The 15,937-nt window shown below is 39.7% G+C and overlaps 1 protein-coding gene across 18 annotated transcripts in view; it reads left to right on the top strand.

Moving 5' to 3' along the window:
- The window catches only part of LOC109683367 (ERC protein 2), a 998,591-nt gene that overhangs the window by 491,241 nt on the left and 491,413 nt on the right, over window positions 1-15,937 (top strand). For all 18 annotated transcript variants that reach the window (XR_012436318.1, XR_012436316.1, XR_012436319.1 and 15 more), the window contains one exon: window positions 8,273-8,410. Coding sequence is in view for 13 of the 18 variants with exons in the window: in XM_074043977.1 (XP_073900078.1) it covers window positions 8,273-8,410 (138 nt within the window). In the remaining 5 variants the exon portion in view is untranslated. The remainder of the gene's footprint in view (window positions 1-8,272; window positions 8,411-15,937) is intronic.

Below are 15,937 nucleotides of genomic sequence, written 5' to 3'. Positions count from 1 at the left end.
CAATCAACTTGTGGAAGCCAAGGTTTAAAACATGGTATCACAGTCACTCCAAATAAAATAAAAATCTTTAGGTATGAACTTACCAAAATGTATATAGGATGTATATACTGAAACTTACAAAATGTTAATGAGAATATTTAAGGAAGACCTGAATGAATTGAGATATCTATCATATTCATGGGTTAGAAGACTCAACATAGTAAAGGTGCCAGTTCTGCCCCAATTAGGTTTAATGAAATTCCCATCAAAATCCCATCAATGGCCAGGTGTAATGGTCCACAACTGTGATCCCAGCTACTATAGAGGCTGAGGTAGGATTGAGGCCAGGCTAGACAATTTAGCAAGACCCTGTCTCAAAAGGAAAAAAGAAATAAGGGGAAGGATGTAGCTCATTGTTAGAGTACTTGTTTAGTATGTGTGAGGCCCTGGGTTCCATCCTTAATACTGACAAAAATAAATAAGTAAATCCCACCAAGGTTTTTTGTTGATATAGACAAGCTTATTGCAACTTTTTTTTTTTTTAATAAAAAGGCACACATTTTAGAATAGCTAAAAGCTATTCAGGAAGAAATAAGGAGTGAAGAATCACTCAACTAATAATCCTTACTATTATTAGGTATAATAAGTACTGTTTAAGTGAAAGAGACATAGATCACTGGGACAGAATATAGAACTTAGAAATAACTTTCATTAATATGCCTAGCTGATTTTTTTAATAAGATGAAAAAATATTTCAATGGAGGAAGAATATCTTTTTAACAAATGGTACTGAATCATTTGGACATCTATAAAAGTTGTCAATAAAAATGTCCATTAACCTAAATTTCACACCTTATATAAAAAATTGACTCTAAATGGATCACGGACTTAAATGTAAAACATGAAACTACTAGTTTTTAGAATAACCATGAGAGAAAAATTTTAGAATCTAGTGCTATGCAGCAAGTTTTTGGAATTAACACCAAGAGCATGACCCATAAAGGAAAGATTGCTAAACTGGACTTTCTGTTCTATAAAAGATCCTGTGAAGAGGATGAGAAGATAAGGGACAGACTTGGAGGAAATAATTCTAAACCACATTTCTAACAAAGGACTGATTTCTAACATATGTCATATGGAAAAAAGAAACTTTATTAGGAACTGAATTTCAGAATTTTATAAAGTAAAAAATCCACAAGAGGACTGTGAGTTCAAGGCGAGCTTAGGCAAAGTTAGTGACACCCTATCTCAAAAATAAAATATAAAAGCAAAAGGGCTGGGGCATTGCTCAAATCATAAATCACATGTGTGAGGCCCTGGGTCTAATCCCCAGTGCTACAGACAAACAAGCCCAGAAAGATACCTTTGGATAATATTTGCAAATATGAACATGCCTACACATGTTTAGGTTATCACATTGGTATATGTAGACCTCTCTATTACTTTTTCTTTATTCTTTGTAGAATCCCAGAGCTGAAGGCACTCAGCTATCATCTGCTCTAATCTTTTCCTTCTACACAATACACTGCCTTTAACCTGTGTTCCCCTTCTTCCTTCCTTTCTCAACAGTTAAGTTAATGTGTGGTATTACCAACACACATAAGTGTTATAGTCAGAGATCTTACAGTGAGTATGATAGAATATTGGTCTTAATTGAGTTTACAGCCAAATCATGAAGAATGACTGATAGAGAGGCAATTTTAATAGTATGTGAGAAGATCAGAGTAGGAGACTTAACCCAGCTTGGGGGTAAGGGAAGGCTTTCTGGAGGAAGCAGGGCATGTGTTGACACCTAAAGGTTTGAGTAGGACTTAACCAGGTAAGAAGATGGAGTGGGAGGAGTGTTCCATGCAGAGGAGGTGGACTGGCAAGGACAGGAAAGATGTGAAGAGAACCTGTTCCTAAGAGGTGGCAGGCATGGTGTGGCAGGGTAAGGGCTTGACTGAGAATGGTAGAAAATCATGTGAGCCATCTTTTGGAGGGTCTCATGCATGACACTGGGAAGTTTGGGCTTTGTTTGGAGGGCAATGGGGAGCCATTGAAGGGTTCTAAGGAGGGAAGCTCTGTATTTTAAGAAAGTTACTCTTTGGCTTCAGCATGAAGACCAAATGAGAAGGAGATCAAATGTTGAGTCAAGGAGGCTTTTACCTTTTAGACAGAGAGGACCTTTGAGCTGTGGATTGCATTTGCATGAAAACATAACAAATCTCCCTCCTGGGCTTGACAGGCCAGGGTCAAGGGCCCCATGAGCTCTTGGGCAAGCTTGGAGCAAGAGCTTCCCAGTCAGCCATTAGGATTAAGGCTGTCAGTGACTTCCAGGGCCAAGCTCTCCCCAGCCTTACCCCTCTCCAGTGGTCTGCTCTGGAAGGCATAGATACTGTTTCATCCATACAGTGTACAGCTCCTGCACTGGCTCCTTCTGAGTTGGACTATTGTGAGCCAAAGGCAACTCTGCTCAGTGTTAAGTACAGGGCCATTATCCAGCATCCAACCCACCCCCATGCTCAGGACCATCTCTTACTTTAAGAAGCACAATGACCAGTGAGTTGTTCATGTTCTCAAATGAAGCGTTTTTGCAACATGCGAAATTTCTTTAAAAAAATCATTCTTTCCATCTCTTGGTCTCCCCATCAGTTTGCTTCATTTCTAATTCCTGCTGTTTGTACGGTGCACAACTTCACCTTCTGAAGAAAAAGGTCTCAAACATTTTTTTTCTTGAAATTGTCATAACAATTTGAGAACATAAGAAAGCTGTACAATAATTTTCTAAAAGATACAACTTTTACATTTCCCCCAGTCTCCTACAATTTAAATATGTTTTTAAGAATTTAGTTGTCTTTGGAGTAACAAAGGAACATTTTCTCCTGCAATGAGTCCGTTTAGGAAACAAATTTTAGTTGAAAAGTCATTTAAAGAGCCATTTCCATATTTTGTAGTTATTTGGTAAACATCTTTTTATTTTATTTGTCTTTAAGGAAAACAAGTTAGCAGATGCAAAAAAGCATGAGGAAGAAAATAAAATATCAGTCACCTCATTGTTATATTATGTATATATTGTATTTATATATGTATATGTATATGTGTTCTATGCAAGAATTTTTTTCTTTTTATAAAATTAAGGTCAAGTTATTTTATATATTGCTTTTTTCCCTTAAGAGTCTAACATTTCCATTTAGTCAGCAACTGTATGCAAACATGATTTTAAATACTTTCATGATAGTTCATGGCTTAAATGTACAATCTAATTGCTGATAAATTGGTATCTAGTCTATTTTGTGATGTCAGGCAAAATTCTCAACACTTGGACTTTGTATAGTGATGAGTTTTATTTAGCTCACAATTCCAGACGTGCAAGAACGTGGCACCAAGGTCAGCTTCTGGTGACAGCCTTCTGGCTGTAACATAGCATGGAAGATGACATCAAATGATAACAGTGCATGTGAGACAGAGGAGGCGGCAAGACACTGGATGGGAGCAGGCTTGCTCTCTCATAGCAAACCACACTTGGAAAAACTAATCCAGTCCAGTCCCTTGACACCTGATCATCTTCAGGACAGCATTAATCTAGTCATGAAGGTGAGGCTTACATGACTATTCAACTTCCACTGGGCCTACCTCGGTTCTTTTTTTTTTTTAGTGGTGCTAGGGTTTGAACTTAGGACCTTGTGCTTGCTAGGGCATGTTTCCAGCCGTAGGCCTCATTCACCTCTTCAAAGTTCTACCACCTCTCAACCTCACCAAAGAGTCTAGCTTCCAGCACATGAACCTTTGGAAGACAAACCATACCCAAATTATAGTACTTGGACCATTTAGTTTTGAGTAGGCATTTATGTTTTTGAATTAAATCATGTATTATTTGCTCATTTATTCAATCTTTATTATTTTATATACAAATTTAAACAGAAAACAACCCATATTTTTGCCAGCCAGGTAATCATGGTTCACATTTTAAAAATAATAAAAAACACCTGGCTAGAAAATTCAAGCAGAAAACTACTGAAATGTACAAAAATGAAACCAGAAGTTCCCTCTTACCTCCTGCTTCTAAGACCCCTTCCCTCTTGTCATTTTTCTGTAGACCCTAGACACATTTATCTATTTCTAGATTTTTTTTTAATTCATGCAGGAGACTACCTTTCCACACTGTTCTGATCCTTGTTTTTCTTTCTTAAGAATCATTCTTTTTTTTTTTTTGGCAGCTCTAGGTTTGAACTCAGGCCTCACCCTTGCTAGGCAGACACTTTTATTGCTCGAGCCACTCCAAAAGCCCTACTTTTATGATGGGATTTTTTTTGGAATAGGGAGCCACGATCCTCCTGATCTCTGCCTCCTGAGTAGCTAGGATTACAGGTGTGAGCCACTGGTGCACAGCCTTAAGAATCATTCTTTTTTTTTTTTTCCTGAGTTTTTTTTTTATTATTATTATTTTATTATTCGTATGTGCATACAAGGCTTGGGTCATTTCTCCCCCCTGAACCCACCCCCTCCCTTACCACCCACTCCGCCCCCTCCCTCTCCCCCCATCCCCTCAATACCCAGCAGAAACTATTTTGCCCTTATTTCTAATTTTGTTGTAGAGAGAGTATAAGCCATAATAGGAAGGAACAAGGGTTTTTGCTGGTTGAGATAAGGATAGCTATACAGGGAGTTGACTCACATTAATTTCCTGTGCGTGGGTGTTACCTTCTAGGTTAATTCTTTTTGATCTCACCTTTTCTCTAGTTCCTGGTCCCCTTTTCCTATTGGCCTCAGTTGCTTTTAAGGTATCTGCTTTAGTTTCTCTGCGTTAAGGGCAACAAATGCTAGCTAATTTTTTTAGGTGTCTTACCTATCCTCACACTACCCTTGTGTGCTCTCGCTTTTATTATGTGCTCAAAGTCCAATCACCTTGTTGTGTTTCCCCTTGATCTAATGTCCACATATGAGGGAGAACATATGATTTTTGGTCTTTTGGGCCAGGCTAACCTCACTCAGAATGATGTTCTCCAATTCCATCCATTTACCAGCGAATGATAACATTTCATTCTTCTTCATGGCTGCATAAAATTCCATTGTGTATAGATACCACATTTTCTTAATCCATTCATCAGTGGTGGGGCATCTTGGCTGTTTCCAAAACTTGGCTATTGTGAATAGCCAAGAGGTACCTGCAATAAACATGGGTGTGCAGGTGCCTCTGGAGTAACCAGTGTCACAGTCTTTTGGGTATATTCCCAAGAGTGGTATTGCTAGATCAAATGGTAGATCGATGTCTAGCTTTTTAAGTAGCCTCCAATTTTTTTTCCAGAGTGGTTGTATTAGTTTACATTCCCACCAACAGTGTAAGAGGGTTCCTTTTTCCCCGCATCCACGCCAACACCTGTTGGTGGTGGTGTTGCTGATGATGGCTATTCTAATAGGGGTGAGGTGGAATCTTAGTGTGGTTTTAATTTGCATTTCCTTTATTGCAAGAGATGGTGAGCATTTTTTCATGTGTTTTTTGGCCATTTGAATTTCTTCTTTTGAGAAAGTTCTGTTTAGTTCACTTGCCCATTTCTTTATTGATTCATTAGTTTTGGGAGAATTTAGTTTTTTAACTTCCCTATATATTCTGGTTATCAATCTACCATGAAATTTATATGGAAACACAAGAGGCCACGAATAGCCAAGGCAATACTCAGTCAAAAGAACAATGCTGGAGGTATCAAGTTATCTGACTTCAAACTATATTACAAAGCAATAACAATAAAAACAGCATGGTACTGGCACAAAAACAGACATGAAGACCAGTGGAACAGAATAGAGGACCCAGATATGAAGCCACACAACTAGAACCAACTTGTCTTTGACAAAGGAGCTAAAAATATACGATGGAGAAATAGCAGCCTCTTCAACAAAAACTGCTGGGAAAACTGGTTAGCAGTCTGCAAAAAACTGAAACTAGATCCATGTATATCACCCTATACCAAGATTAACTCAAAATGGATCAAGGATTTTAATATCAGACCACAAACTCCAAAGTTGATACAGGAAAGAGTAGGAAATACTCTGGAATTAGTTTGTATAGGTAAGAACTTTCTCAACGAAACCCCAGCAGCACAACAACTAAAAGATAGCATAGATAAATGGGACCTCATAAAGCTGAAAAGCTTCTGTTCATCAAAAGAAATGGTCTCTAAACTGAAGAGAACACCCACAGAGTGGGAGAAAATATTTGCCAGCTATATATCAGACAAAGAATCATTCTTGATGATCTTTGTGTAGCATTTCTTAAAATGGTGCATCCCTGTCTCTATAGATGTGTCTGTTAGAGTCTTGCTATGGTATCATCAGCTCATCTGCCAATTTGCAATAAATGGTTATGCTACCTGCCTGTCCCCAAGTTTCACCACGCCATCTTTCTCCAGTTCTCTCAGACCCTACATGCATGCCTGAAGAATCCTTGCACATCAGCCTCTGTCATCTTTCTGGTTATTTGGGGAAGTCCCGTGCGGTCTCATATGAACTCCTTTGGCTTCCACTTTTAGTAATCCACAGTCCCTTTAAACCAGTGCTATCACTGGGCCAGGGCTAATATCCTTAGAGTCTCCCTTGTCCTGCTCAGGGAACTGTTTTTCCAGATGGAAGGGTAGGCCTAATCAGTGTACTTGGAATCACCATGTATTTTCATATGTACTTTACAAAAAGTATCTGTGGGTGTGCGTGTAGTCTAAATCAGGACTCTCAGCCACTGGTTCTTTCCTGCATGGAACTACTGCCATTCTGACACACGACCATCCATTTTCTTGCTTGCACATGTATTTACTTATGATGCTGTATAACCACATGAACACTTGTCTGGAAACAGGAAGCCTTTGTTTTGACTGAAGATGATGATGCCTTTTGAATTCCTGTGTTTTCCATGGAGAGGCGGTGAATTCTCATAGTGCCAGCTGGATGGGAGGGAGCACTGTGTTTTGATGAAGGAGGAGAAGGTTAATGATCTGACCTATAATCTGAGGTTTCAGGATGTCTGTCTCAATCCAGAAGAAGGAAAGATAGATGGAAGAAAGAATGGGTGGAAGGAAGGAAGGAAAGAAAGAAGGAAGGATAGAAACGGGGAGGAAGGGAAGAGAGAGGCAGAAGACCCAGATCTGTGGTGACCATTGGAAAAATTAGCCAAGCCTTTGTCCTGCAGATTGAAGGTCAGGGAGTCATTTTCTTTGTCTTTAGAGCTATTTTGATGCTGCTACTGTGGCCACCTCCATTGTTACTGTCACCATCTATTCCTCATTACCACTGTTACTACCAGCATTATTTGTGTTGCTGTTCCTGATTCATGCTAAAGGAACCAAGTAATCACAGAATTTTCTTGAGTCATACATTGCAAAATGTGTTTGGAATGATTCCCTGAGAAAGCTGGGTGCAGAACACAAATATTTTGAATGAGCTTATCTTAGAGTTGTGCTGCTTTTTTTCCTTGTCATTTTAAAACCCTTAATACGAATAAATTGTTTGTATAGTGGGGCTTTTTTTAAATCCTTAGATAAGAAATGCATGGTTTGAAAGCAGAGAATAAAAACATGAATGATAATGGACGCAATGCCCAGGAGAAGGTCCTTGCTGCTGCTGCTGGGCAGGCATTATAATCAGCTATTGGGCGTGTTTATTTCAGGCTGCAGATACTGGATTAATGTGCCTGGTTGGTTGCCAGCACATGACTTAGTTGCCAAATGGAGTGTTTAGTACTTGTTACATATGACTTATATCACAAGTTCTTCCCATTAACAGTCTGCTGGTGATAACCTACTTGGCTTCTTATGTGGTCACTTTGAAACAGCCACTTGACAGCATTTGGGATATCGCAACTTCATACTGAATAAAGGAGTGAGTGAATGACTACTCAGACTCTTTCATATACTGACACACTGCTTGGTGCCGAATTGCACCCAGTCAGCGTCTGCACAATGAATGAATGAATTCTGTGTTAACATTTCTATGATTCTCTGTTCCAGGGTCAGGTCTATGGACTTGAGGCTTAGAAGTCTGGTAAAGGGGATAGAAATAGATAGAAATAATAGTGGTTACATGTCCAGAGGGCTTGCTTTAACATGCAAGGTGATGGTCTGCTCAACTGTATTGCATGTAAAGACAAAGTTGTATTAATAGAAGAATGAAGTCGTGTCAAAATGTCCTTAAATCTAAGTCAAGTGTAAGTTCATAATACTGATAATGTCCATAATCGCAAGTTTTTTTTTAAACATATCTTCTGCAGAAAACTTGGCCCTAGATATATAATATAATATCAATTAAATCTTGTGATCTTTATTTTCAGATTGAAAATTTGCAAGAACAACTTAGGGATAAAGACAAGCAACTGACCAATCTGAAAGACAGAGTGAAGTCATTGCAGACGGATTCCAGCAACACAGACACTGCACTGGCCACACTGGAGGAGGCCCTGTCAGAGAAGGTGAGCGCCGACTCAAAAGCAGGGAATTGGGATTTAGAGAAACAGCATTGGGAGGACATGATCCAAATGCATTTCAATGCTCCGACTTTTCTATTCCTATACTCCCTGTAGTCCCAGCTGAGCCTCACAATCCCATCAGCCCTAGATTTGGCATACTGTAATTGGGGCACATTGTTGAAATCCAAATATCACATCACCCTTGGTCTTTCTGAAGAAACTGTCTCTAGCTTATCATTGTTCCAGATGATAAAAACTGAGATCCATAACCTGGCTCCATCCATCCCACTCTGGTTCTTTTCTGACCTGCACTTTTCTGCCTCCTGGCTCCTTCCTGTCCATTCATTCCAGTCTCATCTCTCATCTCTTCCCTGGTTCTCTGTATGCCTTCTAGATTTTCAAGTGCACCATGCTCTCTCCTGCCTCAGAATATTTGCACTTACTATTCTCTAGCCTAGAATGTACTTTCCTGTCTGCAGATTTAATTATTCCTCTGAGATGTCAGCTTCCTGAGAAGTTGTGATTTACAGTAGTCAAGAATGTGGACTTTGCAGACAGATTGTCTGGGTTCATATCCTAGGTCTGACACTTACTACTTTGGACAAGTTACCTAACTTCTCAGTTCTTTAGCTTATTCATCTATCAGGAGGATAATAATAGTACATACCTTAATGGATTAATGTTGCAGAGATATAAAGTGATACGATATAAAATTTGTTTACAGCTGTAGGTATAAGTTATAGTTGTTATCATTATTATTTTATTAATCATTTACTTATAGACATATCCTAAGTACGTCCATTATGTTCTTCTGAATACCATGAACTCTTGTCATAATCATACTTGTTCATACATGTGCTAGACTGCAAACTCAAGCAGCATACCCTACGTGTGTTTTATCTTGTTACCCCCAGTACCTGGCATAATAGCACTAAGTGGATAATGGATATTGGTTGAGTGACCTTTCCCCCACCCCCCAGATGCTGCTGTGGGACTGGGATGCAGCCAAGAAGACAATGGAAAAAAAAATTCGCACTCTTATGAAGTTTATATTCTAACAGGGATGATGGAGAGACAGAATAGGTAAATACTGATGTGTATAATATTGCAGAGGGTAGTAATTTCTGTAACTGAAAAAGAAAGCAGGAAGGAATCCAGAGACTATTGGGGTGGGTGGCCAGGTAGAGGCTAGGAGGACAGCATTTAAGAAAAGACCTAAAAAAAAAAAAAAAAAAGACCTAAAGGAGTAAAGGTCGGCTATGAGCCCTCTGCAAGGAGGTTGTCCTAGGAAGAGGGGAGGACATGTGCAAGGGTTCCTGGAGAAGAGGGCAACACATCTCCCTGGCCTCGTGAGAAAAGAATTTTTTAAAGATTGGGTTTTACTCTTTAGGAGATAAGGAGCCATTTTGAGGCCTTCCTCTGACTTACATTTAAAAGTATTACTTTGAATAAAAGAAAGAATAAATTAATGAAATCCTTTAGGAAAACAGTCACTCTGTTGTTTACTGACTTTTAAATGATTTTTAGAGCATTTCATTTTAGCCAAATACGTTCATTCATTCTGTGGGCACCTATTGTAAGTATCATACCTGCAGGTGAATTTCCATATGTTATATCCCCAGTCTGATCCTCTGAAAGTATCCAAAAGCCAGTGCCCAAAACTGGTGCAGGTCAAGTTCTTTAGGAATTCTGAGGGACAGAGCTCTGGGGTTAGGCATGAAATGAGCCAGTGTAGTTTTTAAGCCCATGTTATTCACATTAGTTTCAAAATCAGTTTGAAACAAAAAAATCATAAAACTTAACAATGTGTGAGTAGACCTTGCTAGGTTCTTTTTCTCTATCTTTCTCATCTTGTCTGATTCTGTAGCATTTCCTGGCTTGTCTACAAATGCAGGAGGCAAGGTGGGCTTTCTTTTTGGGTCTCATAGATGAGTAACAGCACTGTTACTATATCCATGTTAGGAGGGTCTATAAACTCTGGGACAATGAGGTCAAGTGAAAGGAAACCTAGGGGCCAGCCCCTGTCACTAACTTAGGGGGAGCCCCTCGCAAGTAATTCTTGCAAGGCCTCCAATTTCCCCTTCCTGTTGATTAAGGGAATTGGGTTAAATGGTCCACAGTTTTCCAAAGACACTGTATCCAAAAGAATATTTCTGTGCTGCACTTCAGAATTCTCAGAAGGGGCCTGTTGGAAATCTAAATCCTTAAGCCCCATCTGTGCCTGTTGGATCAGAGCCTTGAGGAGGGCTAGGAATGTGAATTTCAGCAAACTTCCCTGGTCACTGTGATCCATGGAAGCTAAGAAAAGGGCCGTTACTCTAGGGCTAACTAGTCTTCATGGTTCTATCAAATATTGTATGATTATAGATTTAGGATTAAATTATAAGAACTATAAGATTTTATTTGAAGACCTTATAAGAATGTTTAATAAGATGACTTTCCAGGGACAGCTATTTTATTTCTTTTTCTTTTCTTTTTTTTTGGGTAGTATTAGGGTTTGAACATGGGCAGAGAACTTACTAAGCAAGCACTCTGCCACTTGAGTCATGCCCACAGCCCTTTTAGTTTTAGTAATTTTCCAGATTTTGTGCAGGGCTGGCCTTAATTGTAATTCTTCTACTTACATCTTCCACAGAGCTAAGATTAAAGGTGTGACCACCACACTCAGATTTTTTGTTGAGATGGAGTCTCACTAACTTTTCGACCTGGTTGGACTCTAACTTCAGTCCTCCTGATCTCTGCCTCTTGAGTAGTAGCTGGGATTACAGGCATAATTCATGGGCCCTTCGAGAATGTATTTCCTTGGTTGTATATAGTGATTTTATTTGTGAGATTAGAATGAGGAAATGTTCAAAAACTGTTAAAATTGTGTGCCCCTTTTATATTTTGGGATGATACAATGTTAGCCCATTCTTATCTCTTTGACTTCTTTCTTAAAATTCACAGAAGGAAACATCTGCCTTATAATTTCTCTTGTTGTGGATTCCTGGTAGGATTTTATCTTTCATTTTCCTGACCCTATTAAGATTTGATTTATTCTAGTTTAAATTCCAAAGCAGTTCCCCAAATGAAACTAGTCCTTTTGTGTGAGTACTTCCTTGGAGGTAGAGGGGTGTGGGAAAAGGAGCACTGACATTTTTAGAACTCTGGCTTCCTTAGACGTCTTCACTGTTGATGGCTGTGTCACCCAAGGCAAGTCTTCACCTCCCCAGGCCTCTCAGGACCTCATATTATATATTCTCTTCTGAGCTACCTTGACAATGAATTATTGAACTTGCTGGTCTGAAATCTCAGGGACTTGCCCTGTGAATTTGACCATGGATGAGGAATTGAAAACTAAGATGATTGGAAGGCCAGGCTCGGAACAACGGTGAGGGAAGTGGGTCCAGTGCAATGCCAGAGGAACTGCTAGTGACTATGGGAGCTACTGAGTCCCTGACCTATCCACATATGAGTTCAGATTCTTAGAAATGGTGATGTTCAAGGCAAACAAAATAGCTCTGTGGGCTAGCGTTAGCCTCTGAGCTGCTCAGTTCCAGCCCTATTTGCAGCTGAGCTTTAGCCTCTCACAGCTGCGAAGCATGGCAGCAAATACAGAACAATTTATTTGGAGAAATTTTTTAAATGCTATTCAAATCAGAATGCTAGTGTATTTGAAAAGCATAATTAAGCCATTGAATAGGCACTTGCAAGGTTTTCTATCACAGGACAAGCAATAGAAAGTTTAAGTATTTATCTTATCAACTAAGGAGCTTCTTATAATATAGTTTCCTAGGTCTCATTTCTCAGAGATTCTGAGTTAGTTGCTATGCTGTAAATCCCAGGAACCTCTGATTTTTAAGTATACCTGGAGATTCTGATATATTGGAAGACTACACTCTTAGGAACACTAAATTCATGCTCTTCTATTTTTAAGATGGGAAGTGGGCTCAATAAGGTGAGATGACTCACCCAGAAACGATCATTTTTGACATGTACACATCATTCTCCATTTCTAGGCCTGGTCAGGTAGTGTTAATCAATTGTGTCACATCCTAACTTCTCACCGAGCCCACCTGGAAGCCTCTTCCACTCTCCAAAGTTGGCCTTTGGTTGAGATTTTGTTGCACCCCCTGGACTACCTTCCAGGATTACCCAGCTCACAAGTGACAGAATAGGATTAAAACCTTCTGACTTTTGCGCTTACAACAATCTCACAATGTACTTTTAAATGTCTTTTCCCTCACAAAGTCCACTTTAATCCACATTTAATTTGGAATAAGATATCGTATGAAAAACTAAAATGAGTTGTAAAATTTGGTAGATTCTTAAATAATTATTTGCTGTCTTTTTGTAACTGAACACAATGGCATCCCATCTTGGTGAGTGCAAAGCCAAAGGAAGCATAGCCAAGAAATAAAAGAGTGAAGAAAAATTTACTACCTAAGATAGGTAAGGAAAGGACTGCAGTTATTTCCAAACCAGTCCCCTCCTCCAACAAAGGAAGTATGGAGATTTTATTGGTGAGCCTATACATATTCATATAGTAAGGCACTGTAGGGTAGGCACTTTCCTGAGCATGCTCAGTTTAAGGTCATAGTTCAGGAAGGAAATTTTTGGGCATGCCTAACCCCAGGTCATGGAGCATAAATTCAAAGGTTAAAATGGTGGACAGGAACGTTTTTGGGCATGCTCAACTTCCATCATAAAAATGGTGGATAGGGGACTGGAGGTGTGGCTCAAGCAGTAGAGCACCTCCTTTGCAATCAAGAAGCCCTGAGTTTAAGCCCCAGTCCCACAAAAAAAGAAAAATGGTGGATAGGAAGGGCTCTGGGCATGCTCCTTTTCCTCCTAAAGTTTTAGCTGAGAAAAAAGGAAAAGAAATTTGGTATGGTGTGGCTGATACACCTGTAATCCCAGTTGAGGCAGGAGGATTCTGAGTTTGAGAACATCCTGGCTACTTAGTGAGACCCTGTTTCAAAAAAAACAAACGAAACAAACAAAAAAAAGTGGGGAGGGGCAGAAGGGACACTTTGAAGATACATTAATACAGGAGTGTGTCCCTAAAGGTGTCTGCCTCACTTAGCAGCTAATGTTTTGCCTGATGGATAGAACATATCAGGAAGTTCTCACTGTTAACCTTGGTTTATGGCATCCTAGGAAGCATCCTTTTAATTTCTAGGAAATTATTCAACTATTAGAAGTGAACAAAAAGTGATGCTGCTCAGTGAGTTAGCATTGTGTACAGCTTGGGCTGGCGATGTAGCTCAGTGGTAGAGTGCTTGTGTAGTATGCACAAGGTCTGGGGTTTGAGCTCCAATATTGCAAAAAAATAAGATTGAGTATAACTTAGTTCTGGGGTTGGCATACAGAAGCTCCAGAGCCCGTACCCAGTGTTTATAAAGTTGGTCTTGCCAAGCCTTGCGGATAAACAGTCGGGAAAGCCACATAGCAGAGCTGGAGGCTATTGATAAGCAGTTCCCACCCAGTGATAAAGCACAAGTAGGCTAGGCACTGTGCCCAGCCGGATGCATGCACAGGACACTTGCCCATGCAGGTGAGGCTACAGTGACAACACACTGCAGAATTCCCGTAAGGTGGCCATTAATCAAGTATGTTCTGCAAATTAGGACACTTTAACACATGTTTTTGACAACTGGCCCTGCATACCTGGCAGTTAAGTTAGGTTTGTGATTGGCAGAGAAATAGTGTTGAATCATCAATAACTTTTAAAAGTCTTATCATGCTTGCTGATTTTTTTGTTGTTGTTGCTAATGCCCAGTCAGAAGTATGCAGTGCTTAGAGCAAATCTACTTTCAAATGACTCTGACACTTCCTGGATGTTAACACACATGTTTAATTTAATGACCCTTGCTTTGAAGCCAAGATGATCCCAGTTTGAGTCCTCCTTCCTTCCATGAGCCTCTTTAGTGTTTGTCAAAAGCCAGACAGTTTGTCTGGCTCTGGCTTAAAAAAACTCATAGAGTTCCAAGTGTTGCCGTCTGGATGACTGTGCTGGGAGATTGGACTTATGGTGGGTGAGGGTACCCAGTAGGAATAAATGCCAGGTGATCTGACCAGAGGGGTTCCTGGAAGGTTTCCAGATAGTGAGTTGACATGGTCAGTTTGGAGCTTTAGAACTGTTAGTCCCACATCTAGGTGGTGGAGGTAAAATGGAGGAGAGGGTCTGGTGGTCAGCTGGCCAGTTGCAGTATTGTTGCTGAGGGACTTCCCATGCATTGTGGTCATTCCTTCTTTTGTAGATACATACCCACTCATCATTTTCCCAGGCAGAGTGAAATAAGACTATAGCTGGGATCAAGCAGAAACACATAGATGCAATTAAGAGACTCATTTGTTCTATTCCTACCCCATTGTTGGAATAATATACTTCAATTAAAATGGTTTAAAATAATTGCAAAGTAGTAATAACACGTTTTTTTCTCCTTAAAAGTATTAGATACACAAATTATTATCATTGGGATAGTACAGTGGCTTCCTCAGGGGATTTTAAATTGCAACTTCAGTGTTGAGATTGTTTCCCTCCTAATTAAATGCTATTTTACAGTTGTCTTGTGCTGCGAACTTAAAAGATTACAATAGGTAATATCAGGATCCTTAGGGAAGTTCTTACATCAGTTTTTTTTTCTCTCTCTTGCTCATTTTTCCACTGAGCTACACATTCAGCCCATGCACTAATACTTTTTAATGTAACCATGCCAAAGGAAGTTCACATAAGTGTTGGATCATTTGAAACTAATTTCAGAAACTTAACTTGAGCTTTACCAAGGTGGAATTTTTTTGTCTCTTTTTTCCATTTGCAAAAGGCCCTTGCTTTGATGTCAAATTTCACATTTTTAGAAAACATGTTTATCTGAGTAGAGTTTTTGTTTCAGTATAAAGTCAAAGACAGATTGTTATATCTCCGTGAATAGGTCTAGGCATATGTTTGAGCTAGTGTGGTCTCATGAGCATGGGTAAGGGTCAGAGGCCCTGGATGCCAGTTTGGGCCTCCTGTTTATGAGCGGGATCACCTTGACTGAGTCAGATGGTCTATCTGAGCCCTGGGTGGCCTTATCTCTGCACTTGTCACCAACTGGTTGTGCTCTCAAAGTTGTGATGAAGACTGAAGGGTTTGCCACAGCACCTACCATGGATCAAGCCCTCAATCAAGAAAAACTCCAAATTTTGTTCAAGCTAAACCACTCTTAAAAGCTATATTGATTGCCTTTCACAATGCTGGCATGCCCAGCCTTTTTCCACAAACCCAATTTTGACTTTCTTGTGTTGTGTCCTATAGAGAATTTTTTTTTTAGGTGTGTTGTCTTTTGTTTTCTTCTGTCTCTTTTTTTCTCTTCCTTTTCTTTTTTTAGGTATTGTGGATGGAACTCCTACCTCTGCCTCCTGAGTAGCTGGGACCACAGTCATGTGCCACCACACCCAGCTTGCTTTTGAGATAGGGTCTCACTGACTTTTCTAGGCTGACTTTGGATCTCAAACCTCTTATTTTCATCTCCTTTATAGCTGGGACTAAAGACATGTACCACCATG

Source organism: Castor canadensis, chromosome 10, assembly GCF_047511655.1.
Source record: "Castor canadensis chromosome 10, mCasCan1.hap1v2, whole genome shotgun sequence".
NCBI classification, from domain to species: domain Eukaryota; kingdom Metazoa; phylum Chordata; class Mammalia; order Rodentia; family Castoridae; genus Castor; species Castor canadensis.
Note: the sequence above shows the minus strand (reverse complement) of the source record. Positions and strands in the feature narration are given on the sequence as shown.